At 44.0% G+C, this 12,763-nt stretch overlaps 1 protein-coding gene across 2 annotated transcripts in view; it reads left to right on the top strand.

Moving 5' to 3' along the window:
* GREM2 (gremlin 2, DAN family BMP antagonist) overlaps window positions 1–12,295 on the top strand; it is a 687,731-nt gene extending 675,436 nt beyond the window's left edge. For both annotated transcript variants that reach the window (XM_078649287.1, XM_078649288.1), the window contains exon 3: window positions 10,523–12,295. In XM_078649287.1, coding sequence (XP_078505413.1) covers window positions 10,524–11,036 — 513 coding nt within the window. In that variant the 5' untranslated portion in view covers window position 10,523 and the 3' untranslated portion in view covers window positions 11,037–12,295. The remainder of the gene's footprint in view (window positions 1–10,522) is intronic.
* The last annotated feature ends 468 nt before the right edge of the window (window positions 12,296–12,763 follow it).

The following is a 12,763-nucleotide window of genomic DNA, read 5'->3' as shown; positions in this document are numbered from 1 at the left end:
CTATCCAACGCTTTCCCTACTGTTGCACTCTCTGGAGTGGGAATAGTAATTTTTACCCTCCCGCTATCCTACGCTTTCCCTACTGTTGCACTCTCTGGAGTGGGAATAGTAATTTTTACCTTCTCCCTATCCAATGCTTTTCGTACTGTTGCACTCACTGGAGTGGGAATAGTAATTTTTACCCCTACGCTATCCAACGCTTTCCCTACTGTTGCACTCTTTGGAGTGGGAATAGTAATTTTTACACTCCCGCTATCCAACGCTTTCCCTACTGTTGCCCTCCCTGGAGTGGGAATAGTAATATTTTCCCCTACGCTATCTAATTTTTTCCCTACTGTTGACCTCACTGGAGTGGGAATAGTAATTTTTACCCTCCCGATATCCAACGCTTTCCCTATTGTTGCACTGACTGGAGTGGGAATAGTAATTTTTATCCCTACGCTATCCATCCAACGCTTTCTCTACTGTTGCACTCCCGGGAGTGGGAATAGTAACTTTTACCCCTACGCTATCCAACGCTTTCCCTACTGTCTGCACATTGGATACCTGGTACTCCCACAAAGAAAAGGGTTCAGAGCATAGCGTTTGAGCACCACATGGTCAAAAATCTAACATCCTTGTATTTCCCCGCATACTCACCTGTACAGACATTGGACACTTGATGTTATATGTCATAGCACAATCTGAGATGAAACTGTATGTTGTCTGCTCTTCTCCCTTGTTTTCTTCCTTAACCTAGCCTTAGCTGCAGAGGCTGGACTCACCGATGTCCATCCCGCCAGGCACTGCTGGTACATTTTACCATTGACCTTTAGGTGAGTGGTGTCCCGCCAGTAAAACAGCATAGCTGCAGCTCTTCTTGTTTTTAATTGTCACTAGGTTTGTCTCCTTCCAGTTGCTACGATTGAGCAATTCACTTATCACTGCGCCACCAGGAGATGCTCACTAGGTTGATTTTATCGTCACGTTTATTGCTAGTAGTCACTAACACTAGCATGCCACACAGTGCACCAGGTCAAAACGCATGTGGAATTCTGTACCTAATCTGCTCGCGAGATGTAATATTTTGTCTTCTCCCCTTTTGTTTCCAATACCAGGCATGGAACAATGTATACGCAGGTACTTTCCATACTGTTGATGTGAATACTGATACTTAGATAGATCAGAAACACTGTTGACAGCAACGCTAAAGGTCCTGATGAATCGCGGGTGACCTTACCCAACTCGAGAAACATGTCGACCATTAACTCCACCCTGTAGTATAGTCTTGAGTACGGAATACATCGCTTTCCAGAACTCCCAGACTAACTATTGTTTTTAGTTAACGCATGGGACCATCAGAATAAAGTTCCTTCTGGTACTCCTGCGTTATTTTATTTTCACTTTCCGTCTACTACCACCCCTGGCCCCTCACCCACACTTCACCCACGGGCAGTTGGAAAAAGATCTCTGCCAAAGAGCCCCTCTTTGGAGGTGTAGCCCAACGAGGAGCATCCGCCCATGATGAAGCATGACACCTGCAAGGGTGTGTGAGGCAACTATATCCAACAAAATGGATACCCACCGGATGATTACCATTTAATCACCCTTCAATATCCACTCACTTTGACCTACACCTATACCCTAGGAACAGCCCAGTCCTCTCTTTGTTAGACACTCTCTGGAGTGGGAATAGTAATTTTTACCCCTACGCTATCCAATGCATTCCCTACTGTTGCACTCTCTGGAGTGGGAATAGTTATTTTTACCCTCCCACTATCCAACGCTTTCCCTACTGTTGCACTCACTGGAGTGGGAATAGTAATTTTTACCCCTACGCTATCCAACGCTTTCCCTACTGTTGCACTCTTTGGAGTGGGAATATTAATTTTTACAATACCGTTATCCAACGCTTGCCCTACTGTTGCCCTCCCTGGAGTGGGAATAGTAATTTTTACCCCTACGCTATCCAACGCTTTCCCTACTGTTGCACTCCCTGGAGTGGGAATAGTAATTTTTACCTTCCCGCTATCCAACGCTTTCTCTACTGTTGCACTCACTGGAGTGGGAATAGTAATTTTTATCCCTACGCTATCCTACGCTTTCCCTACTGTTGCACTCTTTGGAGTAAATATAGTAATTTTTACCTTCCCGCTATCCAACGCTTTCCCTACTGTTGCACTCACTCGAGTTGGAATACTAATTTTTACCCCTACGCTATCCAACGCTTTCCCTACTGTTGCACTCAGTGGAGTGGTAATAATAAATGTTACTGTCCCGCTAATCTACGGTAAAAATATTGTATATTTTTTATTAATATTATTTTTATATATATGTATGTATTTAAAAAATAAATTGTATGTTTATTTATTTTTAACTTAAATTACTTATTTATTCATTTTAAGGGTATTTAAGTATTTTAAGTATGTTTAAGTTAATTATATTTAATATTTTATTGGTTTTTCAATTACTTTTAAGACATTTTAAAAAATCGATATTTTGGCTATCTATATTTTTTACAACGATATTTTTGATTCGATATTTTTGCACTTACCTGTTTGGAGATAGGAGTTAGATATTTTTGTATTCTATATGTTTTACTCGATATTTTGCTACATCGATATTTGTGTTATCGATATTATGTCAGTGATCCGGTTTATATATAATGTGACAGTATTATTTTTGTATTTTATTCTTTTTTTATTGAAAATGCCTTGCTTTGCCACTTCTTTAGAGCACATTATTAAATGTGAAACAATGTAAAAAAGGTATGTGAGGAAGACAATTTGAGGAATGGATTTACTGTCTCATCTGTATATCTGGCAGAAGAGGTTGTCTTCAAACTTTCACTGTATTACTGGAGACTACCTGCAGCTGATTTCAAAAAGTATCTGTGTAGTTCCAAATTGTGTTAAATAACTTGTAAGGCTGTGTTAATTCTCTTTGTTTTTTAGGTCTAGTGTTGTGGCCTTCATCAGTAAAATAACACAAACACATGTATCCAAATATATATATGCACACGAAGTTCCTCTTGAGTCAGGGAAGGTACACCAGGACTCTGGTAGGATAACAGCAATCTTGCATTATTCATCACAGTCATTATGTATATATACATATATGTTATAATAATGTATTAGGCGCGTACAATTACCCAAAGGTGTCAAGGCACTGCACAGTGGGAGCAGGACAAAAAGTACTATGATAGGGAAGAGGCAAGTTTTAGGTTCTTAAATTGACATAATCGGTCAGGATTTGAGTTGCCGTGAGGAAAGAAGAAGTGTGTATGGTGTATTTAGGGATAAGCCACGTTTTTAGGTTCTTTCTGAACAGAAAGAACGTTGTAAGTGACCTGAATAAAAAAAGGGGATAATGCTCCATTCTTTAGTAGTGAAGTTTACAAAGCCTCTTCCTCCCCAATTTGATAGTTTGAACCTAATGACAACTACTTTCCCAGTGCCGATTGACGTTCAGCTTCTTCCTGGAGTATATATTTAAAAACTTGTTTGAGGAACTTGGCGATAACTCCATGGAGAGGCAGAGAGCTTTACATTTGGTGAACTGTCTAACAGACGGCCAATGGAGATTTTGAATAGCTTTTGTGACAAGTTGATGTTTAGGGATTCCGGTAAGCAATCTTGATACTGCATTCTGCAGAACCTGGAACTTATTGAGGTGTTGCTGCTGCATGTTAAGATGTAATGTATTGCAGTTGTCAAGTTTGGAAAGTATGGAGCTGTGGGAAAAGTTTTATGGGCGTTGTCTAGAATAAAAGGAAAAACCTCTTTAAGCATCCTCAAAAAATGAAACTTTGAGGATGTGACCACATTGACCTGTAATCCAAAAGTCAACATATTATCCTCAATCACTTTAAGATTTCTGGCTTTGCACACCGGCAAAGGAAGGGAGCCCAAATATTTTGGCCATCAGAACGGCATGCATAGGGAAGGGGAGTTTGCAAACATGATGACCTTGGTTTTTACAGAGTTTAGTTTTAAGCAGTTCAAGGTCATCCAATTTCCTACAGATATGCAGTCATGGAAGATGGAGACAACTTGGGGGTTTGAAGCAGACAGAGTCACCACAATTTGGGTGTTGCCTGCATAATATGTAAGATCCAGTTCAAATGTTCTAATAAGTCAGGCAATGGCTTAACGTAAATGTCAAATAACGTAGGGCTGAGTGCGGACCCCCGAGGGACCACGCATGGAACGGAAAAAGACACAAATGGGTCCAGGGCTACCATTTGAGATGTCCCAAAAAAGAAAGATTCTAGGAGTTTAAGTGCCAAGACTTCGATCCCAACAGCCCAGAGACGCTTGACCAAGACCTTGTGTCGACTGTGTCAAATGCTGCCGAAAAATCGAGGAGTGTTAGCGCCGTGTTCCCGCCTCTATCAACTATAGCCCTGATCTCCTCAGATATTTTGATTAGGGCGGTTTCAGTACTATAGCGGCTTCTAAATCCCAATTGGGTGGTGTCAAGCAGCTGATGGTCAGACAGGTATTGGGTTATCTTTAGATTAATGGCCTTTTCTATTACCTTAGCAGTAAAAGAAAAGTAGGAGATTGGTCAATAATTATTATGCTCACTAGGATTCAGATTAGACCTTTTTAACAAGGGCAGTATGGAAGCTTCTTTCCATATTGAGGGAAAAACTCCTGTTTCTAGCATGGAGTTGGAAGTGTTAGGCACTCTGCCACTGTTTCAGCAACTTGAATTGTAATCAACAGGGGGCATGGGTCCTTAGGAGACCCCGACTTAATAGATCTAATGAAGGAGGTAACCTATGATAATGATAGTGAGGAGAACTTTAAGAGCTTGAGGTAGTCCTTTGCGCTCTCTCTCTCTCTCTCTCTATATATATATATATATATATATATATATATATATATACTACCTCAGTGAAATCAGTAAGGAATCTCGGAGTCACTATTAACAACAGCCTGAGCCTAGAGACTAACGTCAACAAGCAGGTCAGCAGCTGCCTTGCCTTACTGCGAGAACTGCGAAAGCTGCTACCTCTCCTGCCCCCACAGACCAGAGCTAACATAGTCAGGAGCACCATCCTCAGCCGCCTGGATTACTGCAATGCCCTTCTGCTGGAATCCCCTGCCTATCTCATCTCCAGACTTCAAAGTATCCAGGCGGCTGCAGCTAAACTGGCACTCTCTCAGGAACGAAGATCTTCTACCACTCTTGCCTTGGCCGACCTCCACTGGCTGCCTATACACCAGAGGATCTGTTTCAAATCCTTATGTATTGTCTTCAGGGCAGTTCATGGGCTAGGCCCCCGACCACTCCAAAATAAATTTAACTGGTATGAGCCTACCCGGTCTCTTCGATCCTCATCTTTAAACCTTATCAGCATTCCTAGGATCAAGAAAGCCACCTGTGGGGGAAGAGCCTTCAGTGCAGCTGCAGCTCATTTATGGAACAACCTCCCTATTGACATCAGAAAAACAAACGAACTGATGGCCTTTCGTAAAAAGGTGAAAACATGGCTCTTTCCAAAAATCTACCAAAAAATCTAACTGATCAGCACCTTGACCACTGTCCTCTTCTGTTCTACAGGTTTCTCAGCTATATGTACTTAGCGCCAGGATGCCCGTAGGGTTGCAGAGCGCTCTACAAATGCCATAAATAAATATATATATACACACACATATACGGAGGAATATAAGGTGTAGGAGTCACAAGTAATTCCTACTGGTAGATTGCTTGGTCTGGAGAAGCTCAAATGCAGAATTTAAAACCTACCACCATGGTTGGGGATTGGTTTTACTAATAAGAATTGCCCAAGTGAATCCTTTTTGCAGCATTAGTATAATGAAAGACTTGGGGAAAAATCATAATGCTCTTATATATTCCTTGCAATTTGCATGCAGCTCCTTGATGATAGTTAATAGCTCACTGTTCTATATTACAATTTAAATTTATAAACTGCATTTTCAAAGGGGGCTCTCTGATAGAAGCAGTATAATACTGACCTATTTACATGGTAGAAACGTTGTGATCTGCATGGTACAGGTGCTTCGCATCAGGCATTTTAACCTCCTGGGCTTTGTTATGATGAGTCAAAACGTCCACTGACAAAACTCCGATCTCTCTGCAGCAGGTCCCTCAATCTATTATCTTGACCTTTTTATGGTTGCCTGAAAATTGCTGGAGGCAAAGAACGTGGTAGCAGGTGCTTTAAAACCAAATTGTACTTGAAAACACCGCACCCCCCAAAGTCAGCACCCGGTGCGGTGGCATGAGTTATGCAGCGAACCATAACTATACTGTTGAATTTCTATGGTTGTCTGTGAGTAAATTCAGAACTTAACTATAGCGTCCCTATAACTTTTGTTTTCTAAGTGTACTTCTATTTATTTCAAAATTCTATTGCCTAACTATAACATACCTGTAACCTTTGTTTTTTTTGTGAATTTCAATGGTTTTTCTAAACGTTAAGTAATTCTAATTACTTTACATTAATCCAACCGCCATCATACATGGTCGCCAGGCCCTGCGGCCAGCTCCCTTTAACCACAGAGCCCCGCCCACGAACATCATTTGGCCATACGCTTGGGGGTGGGTCGCAGGGTCTGCTTACCCCTTATAAGTATCGAACCCCATGCCACGAATGGCCTTTGGTGATGCAGAGCAGGGGTTGGCTGCAGGCCTACTCCCTATATGCACCCAACCCCGCCCCACGCACAAGCTTCGGCTGTGCGCAGCAGGGATTAGACACAGGGCCTGACTACAGCCCACCCTCTATAAACACCCAACCATGTGCCATGTATAGTCTTCAGCCAATGTTTGGTGGAGTTTGTTGCAGAGTCTAGCCTGCAGCCAGGCTCCGCTTAGCCTGCAGCCAGGCCTTTCGGCCAATGCCCCATTATATTGTCAATGCCTTACCACAAATGGCCTTGTCAAAGAAAAGAAAAGGGGGCAGGGTCGAAATTCCCTGAACCCCCTAGCCGAGGTGCTGGGTTCCCCTGGGACCCCGCAATGGCAAACATTTTTTTTTTAATTCACAACTTAGCAGCAAATCCACGAACTCACAGCAGAAATGTAAAACATTGCAGACTCCTGCAAGTTTCTAAAAGAAATTGCTTCCAGGTGGGCCAGGTCCACCTGGAGGCAATTTCACATAGGTTAAAAATATTAAGGAGGGGGGCACAAGAACCCCCACCCCCCGAGGAACTGATGAGCGCCGGGGCCCACCACCTCCCTGGGGCTTTACTGAAATTAAGGAGGGAGGCTGTGGGAACACTCCTCCATTGGGTTCTTACAACCCTGGGAACCACAAACTCCCTGTGGCTTCTTTTAAAACAAAGTAGGGGGGGCTCAAAGATGGCCCAGGAGTTACAATTGCCTTGGGACCACCACCTCCCCAGGGCTAAATAAATACTAATGGGGAGACCTGCTGATCCCTCCAGCCCAGGACCCCCTCCCCAAATCCATATTACATAATGGGAGGGCCCCCTTCCCTGGCGATATACAGCCCCAGGGACCCAGCCCCCTGGGCCAGGCCACTAGAACATGGGTGTCCTGGCCATACCCAGGGAATCCAGTGTGTATCGTTGGGGCCGCAGGGGCAGCTTCATGGTCTTCACAGTCCCAGCCTGCTCCCTGCCCTCTGCAGGAGCGGCATTGCTCCCTCACAAGGGGAGCAGCTAGAAATGTAACTCCGTTCATGCAGGAGCAATCGTTTCATCTGTTTTCCTGTTCCATGGCAGTGGGTAGGGAAATTGATGAAAACTCTGCTTCCACCAAGCTGGAGCAGCTTCACAGCTCTTGCTTACTGGGAGCAGAGTTATGTTTGCACTCGCTGGTGGGAACTGTCAGCTCCAGCCAAGTGAAAGGAAACAGCTATCTCCCGAGAGTGGGCACCTCAGGAGAAAGCAGGAGCCGGCCATAGGGTGTGGCAGTCCCCTGGACTATTATTGGATTCAGGAGGGGGGCTGCGCAGCTCTCCTCTTTTAACTGGCACGGGCCAGCCTCGGGAGGTGGTGGCTCCCTATGGCCATGTATTGCCTGGGTAGCGGTCCACATGGCTCACCTCCCCCTTTTATATTTCAGTGGCCCCAGGGAGGTGGTGTTCCCTGGGGCCCAGGGTCCACGTGGCCCCTGTTTAAAAGTAAAATTTTAGGTTTGAGGAGGTGGTGTTCCTGGGGCTACAAATATCCCCAGGAGGAGGGGTCCGCGCGGCCCACAACTATTTTTTTTTAAATACCCAGGGGAGGTGGTGATCCACATGGCTCAATCAGCTCAATGGTGTGGGGGTCCACAAATACTCCTCCCATATTCACATAAAGCCCTGTGGAGGTGATGGTCCTCAGGGTTCAAAAGCGTTCAAAAGAGTTGCAGGAGGGTGGCCCCATGCGCCCCCTCCTTTTTTTTATGCCTTCGGGACCTGGTGCACCTGGGGGCTATACAGTAAACAAGTGTGGGAGAACATGCTTGTTTAAAAAAAAATCCTGGGGATTTGCGACTCCATCACAATTTTGTGGCAATTTACTTTTAAAAACATTTTTTTTTACCCTTACGGGCTACCAGAGGGACCCCTGGACCAGGGCTAGGGGTTCAAGGCATTCTTATCCTGCCCTTTTATTTTTTTCTAATGATTGTTTTGGGAGTTCCAAGATGGCTGCAAACATTTCCTGGTTCAAGTATTGGCAGACAATCAGATTTCAGCATGGGGACTGCTCGGAGGATCCGCATCCCTGGATATACAAATGTGGTTTTATTTTAATGTTTTGGGAACTAGTCAATGGATTTACACCAATTCACAAAAAGATCGCTTTCTCGACCAAGAGCTAAATTTCTGCCAAACTTGCTTAACACTGTTTGAATCAATTTATTACTTACTCTGACTTGGGGAAAGGTGTCCCCAGGGCCTAAGAAGGCTTGGAGCAGTGGGGCTGCATGGCCCCCCGCCCTTTATAATGTAATGTGGCCCCAAGGGCTGGGGTCCCTGGTGGCCAATTTTGGCTCAGGATAGGGCCACCTGGCCCAACTTCCCTTTTTAAAAAAAAGATGGCCTTGGGAGATGGGTTTCCACTTCTAAAAGAGGCTTGGGGAGGGGGGGCACGCAGCCCCCTCACCCAATAAAAAAAATCAATGGCCTGGAGATGGGGCCCTGGGGATTAATAAGACTTGGGGAAGGGGTCTGTGTGGCCACCCCCTCTTTTATATTATATATGTCACTAGGGGATGGGGGTCACATGGGCCTATTAGGGTCCAGGGAGGGGGCAGGTGGCCCCCTCCATTTTTTGGTTGCATTTGGTCCCACAGATGGGATCCCTGGGGCCTAGTAGGGATTAGGTACAGGGGCTGCACACCCCTGAACCCTTAGATTGTATCCCTGGGGTGCGGTCTCCGGAACTCAAGAGGCTCGGGTGGGGACAGCATGGCCAGCCTCCTTTTTTATTGGATTTGGCACCAAGGGATGGAGTCCCAAGGTCCTTTTAAATATTGAGGAGGGCGATGAGTAGTGAGTGTTAGGGAAGTCCACTACTGCTAACACGAGAAACTGGACACAAATAGGTCTGACAAGTCTCAGGGAAGGTATCAAAGTGGAAGTAACAATAAAATGTAAGTGTGCTGAGCTTAACTCATAAAATCAAGGTAATGTTTTACTCGTGGGTTTCTATTCAATTTGAAAACATGATGCTTTCCAATCGATACAGACTTGTACTCGAATCATATATCTGTCTGATGCCAAATTCTCAAAAATTTCTACTTTGAAACGTAACACCACTCACCAGGGCCTGGAAGGGCACACATACTGTGCTGGAGAGGACATCACAAAAACAATTGCCCTCTTCTATATCTCCATCCGTGCACGCTGTGCACATGACTACACAAGTACAGAAACATGGCCAATCACTGTAAGGCTGTGATTGGCCAGTAGTACTCCCACCCGACGCTGCATTTGGACCACGAGTCAGAGGAAAGATGCAAGCCTAAACTGTAATAAACATAACAAATCAGTGCATTTCTCTCATGCTGTTTTTGGTTCCAAAAGGCATGAGAGCAGATTAACCCAGCCCAGGACCGATGTGAGCAGATTAACCCAGCCCTCCCAAGGAGACTGGGGGAGCTGTTCTGTGTTTCCCTGGCTCCTTTTTAGGGTGGGTTCAAGAAGCAAAAAGTGTGCATTTGAGGCTGGTCTGAGAAAGAGACCTGTCCAACCTGATGTGCGCCCTTGACATAATACCTACTGTCTGCAAATTAACAGGATTGGCCATGCCCCGCCATGATGCCTGACTTGAAAACAGCACAATGTTGTGGTAAATCAATGTCGTGTTATGGTAATGCATATGTTGCTGAAAAGGGAAGGTGGGACAACGCCCCTCTGCCCTAAATAAGGAACCTACCCTGGCTTTTTAATCTTTTTATGTGTGCCACAGAATGCAGGGGATGAAATTATATATTTCGTTAACCAATACATTTTGCTTTACATATCAATAAATAACGTCATTATGAATGCACAGAAACTGATATATGTATGCCCCTAAGTTGCATTAATCTATTCTGTTCTTAATTTTTACAGAATGTACTGGAAATTTCTGCTATCACTACATTTGCTAGCGCTTGTAATAAAAATAGCCGAAGCTAGGAAACATCGACCGCCTGGAGCCATTCCTTCACCTTATAAAGACAGCACCAACAACTCTGAGCGGAGGCTGCATCAGCAGCACCAGATCAAAGAGGTGCTGGCCTCCAGTCAAGAGGCCCTAGTGGTCACCGAGAGAAAGTACCTGAAGAGCGACTGGTGCAAAACTCAGCCCCTGAGGCAGACCGTTAGTGAGGAAGGCTGTCTGAGCCGCACCATCATCAACCGCTTCTGCTACGGCCAGTGCAATTCTTTCTACATCCCCCGGCACGTGAAGAGGGACGAGGAATCCTTCCAGTCCTGTGCTTTCTGTAAGCCACAGAAATTCACCTCATTGACCGTGGAGCTGGAGTGCCCTGGGCTGGAACCGCCCTTCCGTCTTAAAAAAATCCAGAAAGTCAAGCAGTGCAGATGCATGTCTGTCAACCTTAGTCACTCAGACAAACTGTGAGGAAAATTAATGGATTTGTAGAACAATCAACAGCTCCGAAAATTGATAAATGAATGTGCTTACTGTTTCCCATCTAATGCCTATCCTTCCATCATGTTGTGCCAACCATCTGGCCTTCACCAGCCTTTGACATCTTGAGGCATCTTTGTGATTCAAGCCTTTGCAAAGTGTTTTAATATAAATGGGTAGGACACATTTACCTGAAAGTATTATTTGCTCTTGAAAATCAGTATGTGGTCACAAAAAATGCAATGAATGCTAAAGGCAGATGCAAATGTTTTTCCCACCCTGCTGGCTATAATTGAAACTTGACCTTGTGGACCTATGCCACACATGTTATTTTATACTTTTTAGGCCTCGTGGCCGGGTGCACATCTGCCTCAAAGCAATCATGCCCTGTTACTGCTGTTAAAAAAAAATCATAGAATTGCAAATGAGCCTGGAATAATAGAAGTAGCGGAAATTGGAAGACTTTGGACAATTTGTGGGCAAAGTGATAGGCTGTTGGCACCACTGCTCAAGTTTCCACTGTGTGGAAGAAAATTATCAGCCAATCAAGTTGCCTCCTTTGATGTATTAATTTACAATTTGTTGGATTCAATATGCAGGATTCCGTCCCCTTAAGTACTCCTTTTCCAATTTATGTTACTGAAGGCAATGACACACAGAGAAATGGTGCCAAAAACGTGCAACTTCAATATGGAGGTCCACTTCTCAAGATCTAGGACAATGAAGACACATTTGGACAGGACAACTACTGCTCAGCACAACATGTTTTCTGGTGGTCTTGAGACCATCGACCTGAGCCAATTCTTTTCTAGCCGAAGACTAAATATGAATATGAATGTCTCCCTTGGGTGGTACAATATGTTTGTGATACAACACAAAAGCATAGAGATCATACACATATGGTTTGCAGCAATGTTTCATGTGCAAGCAAGAGAGTATTTAGTGAACACGCATGATGTAGTTTTTAGATATGACTTTAAGCCAGGGTTTGCTTAGTAAGACCGTACGTACCCTGTCAGCCTCTGAATTCTGTCTCTCAATGTATATATTTGTCAAATCATTCCTTCTCTTGCTATGTGACCATGCTTTTTATGATTCCATTCATGAGAGAAAAAATATTAAATCTAGCCTAAGAAAGTAAAATCTATGGTTTTCAAGGGAAATTGTTAATGTCTTATAAACTGAAAAATGGACGCAAAACTTTATTGTGACTCACAATTTTGGATGAACAACCATGATGATAAAGTACACTGACAACCCCACTGCAATCTAGTTCACCGAATTATGTCTTCATAATAGAAATTGCTCATAAATATGGTGGTAATACCAAGGGTGATTATTGCTGCAAGGTGCCTGACAGTTTGCCTGAAAATATGAATAATAACGTATGGTAAAACGATTACCGTTGGGGTAGTCCTCACTGTTTCTGTGCACCTTCATAGCAACATTTTTCAGTCAGAAAAGGACCATTCACCTATTCAGTGCTTGGTCCGAAATTGTGGCATTCCCTTCCTAAATCTCCCAAGGGCAGTACCCCTCTTCTTGATTTGATGGCTCTTCCAAGTAGATAGTTCTTCTGTATCGTCATGCTAAGCGTCGGGAAACCCTTAGGGGTAGCTGTGCGCTTCACAAACCTATAAATAGATAAATAAATACATTGTTAGTGCCCCACCAGCTGTACATTAACATTTAAATGAGGGAACCAGCATTGCATTTTC

Source organism: Lissotriton helveticus, chromosome 6, assembly GCF_964261635.1.
Source record: "Lissotriton helveticus chromosome 6, aLisHel1.1, whole genome shotgun sequence".
NCBI lineage: Eukaryota > Metazoa > Chordata > Amphibia > Caudata > Salamandridae > Lissotriton > Lissotriton helveticus.
The sequence above is the reverse complement of the archived record's forward strand: the minus strand, read 5'-3'. Positions and strand labels throughout refer to the sequence as shown.